This window comes from Tupaia chinensis, unplaced genomic scaffold (genome assembly GCF_000334495.1).
Source record: "Tupaia chinensis unplaced genomic scaffold, TupChi_1.0 Scaffold000146_1, whole genome shotgun sequence".
Lineage (NCBI taxonomy): Eukaryota > Metazoa > Chordata > Mammalia > Scandentia > Tupaiidae > Tupaia > Tupaia belangeri.
Genome location: NW_006159616.1, coordinates 4,702,109 through 4,708,306, shown reverse-complemented (window position 1 = coordinate 4,708,306; position 6,198 = coordinate 4,702,109). Strand labels below are relative to the sequence as shown.

General features: G+C 49.1%; 2 protein-coding genes across 2 annotated transcripts in view; one reads left to right on the top strand and one right to left on the bottom strand.

The window, feature by feature from the left end:
- CAPZB (capping actin protein of muscle Z-line subunit beta) overlaps positions 1-6,198 on the bottom strand; it is a 171,154-nt gene that overhangs the window by 51,665 nt on the left and 113,291 nt on the right. The window lies entirely within an intron of this gene.
- On the top strand, positions 1,733-2,031 carry LOC102487087 (60S ribosomal protein L36a-like). Its single transcript, XM_014586544.2, has one exon. It carries the CDS (start codon positions 1,741-1,743, stop codon positions 2,005-2,007), a length of 267 nt encoding a protein of 88 aa, XP_014442030.1. The 5' UTR covers positions 1,733-1,740; the 3' UTR covers positions 2,008-2,031.

Below are 6,198 nucleotides of genomic sequence, written 5' to 3'. Positions count from 1 at the left end.
CCGGCGCCCCGCACAAACAACCTTTCTCAGGGGAAAAGTTAAACCATGTGGCCAAGACGACCAGCCGGGCAGCTCAGCAGAGGGGTCGACAGCCACGTGGTTCCCGTGTTCCCCCAGAAGACCCTCACCACCGTAGGAAAGCCAGGGGTAGGGAGTGCTGCCGCCAAAGACCACCAGCCTCCACGGCGTCTCAGGGCCCCTCTGCTGACCCCAGGCTGCTGTGGCGCTCAGCCTGCACAGCCCTGTCTGGAGGACTCGAGGACGCTCACATGGAAGTCTGCTCAGAGTGCCCATCTGTTTCCTGCATCCAAAAGATGCGCACGCCACTAACTGTGGTACGTGCTTGTTTTCCAGAACCTTCCTCCCCGCGACAGCTGCCCATGTGCCCGCCCTGCCCCAAGCAAGCAAACAAAAACAGAACACATTTCTGTTCAGAGTTAGTTCTGGCGATAGTATCAACCCCCACCACTTCCAAGTGCCTGTGTGTACCCCAAACTACACCCGGCCCATCACAGAGAGCATGCTGCTTGCACTCACACTTCCGGTGAGGTAGGTATATATTAGACCCATCATGCAGGTCAGAGAGTTGGGGCTGCAGTCATTAAGCGGCCACACAAGTAACAGAGGACACAGATCACACCTAGGGCTGCGTAACTCCAGCATCTCTGCTCCTCCCATCCTGACAGTAACTCTGGTTTGGCATACAGCTAAGGGGAGGGCTGGGGCAGGCCAAAGGCACATTCTGGTGGCAAATAACCCCCTCCCAGTCTCACGCCTCTCAGCTACGGCCACAGAGCCTTTCACTGGGAAGGAAGGTTAACAGCTTCCACCCCGGGCAGCAGGGTCTGGGAAAGGTCTTGCTGTGCTGTCACAGCCCTAGGGAAATGAGCCGAGGCAAGGGTGCCCGCCAATCTCGTCACACCTTGTCTCTGCAGCTCCCCTTACACTGTTGGGGTGCTGCCTTGGCTTACCTGCTGGGCCCATTTATCCTGGGGCTAAACAAACAGGCTCTGAAGTTAGACCTCCTGATTCTAGTGCTTATAAGTGGCTTTGTGACCCTGGGCAAGTCATTTCACGTCTCAACTAAGACTGAGTTTTCTCACCTGTACAGTGGGGAGACAGTAAACCAATCTATTTGGGTAGCCATCTCCACGTGATTCTAACACACTCAGTCCCGAGGACACTGCTCAGCACGGGGAGATGCAGCCGTGCAGTTGCCGGGCATATTCACACTCTGCTCTCAATATGGCCTGCTCATTCCCGGACCAGAGCTGCATTCCCCATGCTGCTTCAGGTCTGCTACAAATGGGCCTTTTGAGAATCCAGCTCTTTTTAACCTCAGGTCTGCCTGGGGCTAAGTCCCCTCAATGGAAGACTGCTTACAAGATAACAGAACTTGGTATCCAGGAGGCTTGACTTCACTCTTATCCAGGAGGTGAAACCACAGATCCAAAGTATTTCAATAATCTCTTCCTAACACTGAACACTAAATGAAATGAGCGTTTCTCATGGACTTGTTGCCTGTCTCCCTTATTTGAATGGACGTCCTGCAGGAGAGGACTTCCCTCTTGGTCCCTGCTGCAGCCTCAGTGCCCATGGCAGTGCTGGAATACAGCCGTTGCATCATGCATTTGGAAAAAAGGAGATAGGAAGGTTAAAAAAAAAAAAAGCTTTCCTGTTAGGCATGAGCAGCGCGAGGTAAGGGTCATGCACACTGACTTCTCGTTCTCGACTGCCAAGATGGTCAGTGTACCTAAAACTCGAAGGACTTTCTGTAAGAAATGTGGCAAGCACCAGCCTCACAAAGTGACCCAGTATAAGGGCAAGGATTCCCTGTATGATGCTCAAGGGAAGAGGCGCTACGACCGGAAGCAGAGTGGCTATGGTGGGCAGACAAAGCCAATTTTCCAGAAGAAGGCTAAAACCACAAAGAAGATTGTCCTAAGGCTTGAGTGTGTTGAACCGAACTGCAGATCCAAGAGGATGCTGGCCATTAAAAGATGCTAACATTTTGAGCTAGGGGAGATAGAAGAGAAAGGGCCAGGTGATCCAGTGCTAAACTTTGAGATTGCTTTGTTCTTTTAATTTTGAGCAGAAAATGCTGAAGATACAGAAAATTTACCTGTAGAAAAATAAATGGTGATATTCTTAATAAAAAAAAGAACACACACACACAGAACCTCTCAAACGCCAATCAACTTTATTTTTACATTAATATTTGGTGTACCATAAGAGACTTTACCAAAAGAGTCTGTTGTCACAAACTGTATTTGAATGGATGTCAATGACGAATTTCACTTGTGGCTCCAACAAGGCATTCTCAAACATTCTCTGAACCATGATACGGTGAGGAAGCACTAAAGGAAGACAGAGAGTCTCTGAGTAAAGCCCTGGTGTATTTAACATATGACCTTGAAGAGCCACCGCAATGGTGGGGAGATTGAGAAGAGACCTGGGTTCTAGCCTCTGCTCTGCTATGAACAAGCTGCACAGACCCCAAGGTTATTCGTTTGTCAAATATAGTAGACCACCCTTGGGACCAGCAGTTAGCATAATGGCTATGTCACTGGACTCCCACGTAGTCGACCGCGGTTCAAGTCCTGGACCTGGTGGCTTAAACTCACGCTGGGCGCGCGTGTGTGTGTGCATGCATGCCCAAGATCCCAAGAGGAGAATGGAGGAGAAGGGATTGTGGCGTGGCCACCCCCTGGGGGGTGATTTCTCGCTTTCTATCTCTCTGTCTCTCTCGCGAGCGCACCACGCCCTCTAGCGAAAAACTCTCAAAAAAATTATATATATAATAAAGATCTGCACCTGGGGCCAGCTACTGGATGGGGGTAAAGGCAGCTGGACCCCACAGCTTGACAATCATGTCGGGCACATGTGTGTCCATGCCCCAAGTCCCAAAAAGAACACAGAAGGGACTGTGATGTGGCCCTCACCGTTGTGGGGTAATTTCTCACTTTCCTTTTCCCTCTATCGCTGTCTCTCCCTGGTGAGTGCAGAGAGCCCTATAGCAAATTTAAAAAAGAAAAAAAAAAAATCTGCATCTGAACTTTTCAGTGTCTGTAGCTAGGCTGACTGACCTCAGAAAAACATATTTAAACTAGAGCTCATAAAATTGGCAGTGCCCAAGAAAAACAGGGAACTCACGAGTGGCACGTGGTACAGGCTAACAGGAAAAGAACCTGGGTTCAACATGGCCGACCAATTCTCCACCGAGGCAGGTACGAGCTCTTGCTCTCAGATAAGCTCTCGAGTTGGGCTGTACTTCTGTATTCTATCTCCATCAGCCCCATTTCTTTTGATCAAAGGCTGTCTGGGATGATAGCTAGCATCGTCACAGGGAGTGAGGCGTGCGGAACGCCTGGTGCCCACAGGTTCATACCAAGCAGCTGGCCAGAGGGGCATCAGGCATGGCCAGCACCACCTGGCACGCCAGTCTTACCCTGCCCCTGCCTCTCTGCTGAACGCTCCCAACTAACCACACCGGCCCTCTCTCTGCTTCTCAATGGGTGGGTCTGCACAGGCGGCCTTCCTCTTCAAATCCCTCCCCATTTAGGGTTGCTGGACTTTCAGATCCACAGTGAATAACATTCTAGTGTGAGTGTGCTCCACGCATTATATAGGACATGGGTTTTTATTTGCTAAATGTGGCACTCTATCCCTGGTCTCCTCTTAAATCTTATCCATTCTTCAGAGAGGGCCCTGCCCAAACTCCAACTTTAAGATATCATATTCTTCAAAATTCCTGCAGTAACACCGATACTAACTGAATGCTAAATGCTTTTGGGGTGACACCGTCACCAGCTGTCACCTTCCTTGCTACCTCTACCTACAGAGGTCAAGGTTGGCCCTCACACCTGGCACAGGGAGGATGTATATGCTGCAGGAGGTGCTCAGTCTATGCCTGTTAAATTCAATACGGGTGGGGACTGGCAGATGACATAATGGTTATGTTGCTGGACTCCCACATAGTTGACAGTGGTTTGAGTCCTGGACCCAGCAACCTAAAACTCATGCCGGGAGTGTGTGCATGTGTGCCCAAAATCACAAGAGAAGAATGGAGGAGAAGGGACCGCAGCCTGGCTATCCTCCAGGGGGGTGATATCTCACTTTCCCTCCCTGTCTTTGTCTCTCCAGGGAGGACACAAATCCTACGGTAAAAATCTCTCTTTAAAAAAAAAAATCCTGTGCCTGAGGACCTAGAGAAGCAGAAGGAAGGTAGCTTATCTCTGTAATCTAGCCAGTCAATTAGCTGACGCTTTCCCTGCATGCATCCGAACCCGGCCCCCACCCTCAGTGGAAGAAATCACACCAAGCTTCATGGATCACGGGTGTGCATGGCAGTTCAGGTGAAAGGACAGGTCTAGACAAAGCCAACAGCTCACCCCAGGGTGCACAGAGAAGGCTCACCAGAGCCAGGGGCCCACCTGGACTGCTCGCCAGCCTTTCTGTAAGGAATGTGCAGACCGATCTGGCTGTTGGAGGGACTGAGACAGAATTCCCAGTGACTCAGACTCATCAACAACCCAGCACTGGCCAGGACAGTGCCTGCTCTCCTGCTGGTGGGGAGGCTCAGGCCCTATGAGCTTCTTCACTGTGACAAAGGAGTGTGGCCACCCTGAGGAAAAAGAACTGCCATGCTCTTTACTACTGACATCCTTACTCAGCTACTGGTAGGGAGAGGACAGTAATGAAGGGAACTAGTGCAGGGGACACGCAGAAAAACCCAGAAGGTGGAGGGAAGGGACGGGCTAGGATGCCATTCACAACTACCTCAAGTGGCCCCTCAATAAAGAATGAGGGGCCAGCAGGTGGCATGGTGGTTAAGACACTGGACTCTCACATGACCGACCATGTCCTGAATCCAGTGGCTTGAAACTAACACTAGGGGGCCAGGAGGTGGCATGGTGGTTACGGGTGTTGTACTCCCACATGGCTGACAGTAGTTCAAGTCCAGGACCTGGTGGCTTGCTTTCTCATTTTTCCCCTCTCTCACTCTGTCCCTCTCTGATCAAATTTAAATAAATAAATAAATAAATAAAGTTAAATAAAACAATTCTTACAAAGAAAGAAACCTCACACTGGGAGTGTGCAACTGTGCTCAAAATCCTAGGAGGAGGAAGGACTGAAGTGCAGTCATTCCCCCTGAAGGGGGATTTCTTACTTTCCCTCTCACCGTCTCTCTGGTGAGTCTACACATCTTATGGCAAAAACTTTAAAAAAAAAAAAAAGTGAAAATAAAGCATGAAGATGAAGAAGACATAGCATTTTAACCTGAGACTGTGTGCCTGGTACCACACAGAGTCTTCAAAAAGTTCATGGAGATGCATATGCTGAAAAAACTATTCATGGATCTATTTTTCTTTCTTCTTTTTCCCACCAAAGAAGCTTGTACCTTAATTTCATTTTCCTTGAAAAAAATTTTAAAGCTTTTTTGTCATAGGGTGTGTGCACTCACCAGAGAGGGTAAGTGAGAAATCATCCCCAGAGAGGATGGCCACACCGCAATCCATTCTACTCCTGGGATTCGGAGTGTGCACACGTGTGCACACACACGCGAGCCGGCATGAATTGTTTTATTTAACTTTATTTATTTATTTATTTATTTAAATTTGATAAGTTGCTGGGTCCAGGACTCAAACCTCAGTTGGCCGTGTGGGAATCCAGCACCTTAACCACCATGCTATCTGCTGTCCCTTTCCTTGAACCTTTGATGTCCCCTTGTACTATCAACTTTACCTGCACTGCTTCCTTTGAGTCTCAAAAGAGCTCTACACGAACACAGATACGTATGGCTTCCCCTCCTTTTCTTAGTTTGCTGTAAATCACATATGCTCACCAGAGACAGAGAGAGAGAGAGAACCACCCCGGGGGGATAGCCATGCGGCAATCCCTTTTCCTCCATTCTCCACTCTGCATTTTGGACACACATGCACATGCACCCCGTGTGTTTCTCATGCTGCCAGGTCTGGGACTCTTAACTGTGCAGCTGACCATGTGGGATCCGGCCATCTAAACCACCAGGTGATCTGGCTGCCTACCATGCCTGTTTTGAAGAAACAAGGGGGAAAAAACAAGACCTTAGAGAAATAACTTGCCTAAAGCCACAAAGCTACTAGCCAATGTCTAGAGGAAGACACATCAGATACAGTATAGCCAGGTTTAAAAAAAAAAAAAAACAAAAAAAACCCA

Coding starts and splice junctions, on each gene's coding strand:
- LOC102487087 (XM_014586544.2), top strand. CDS start 1,741: ATGGTCAGTGTACCTAAAACTCGAAGGACTTTCTGTAAGAAATGTGGC.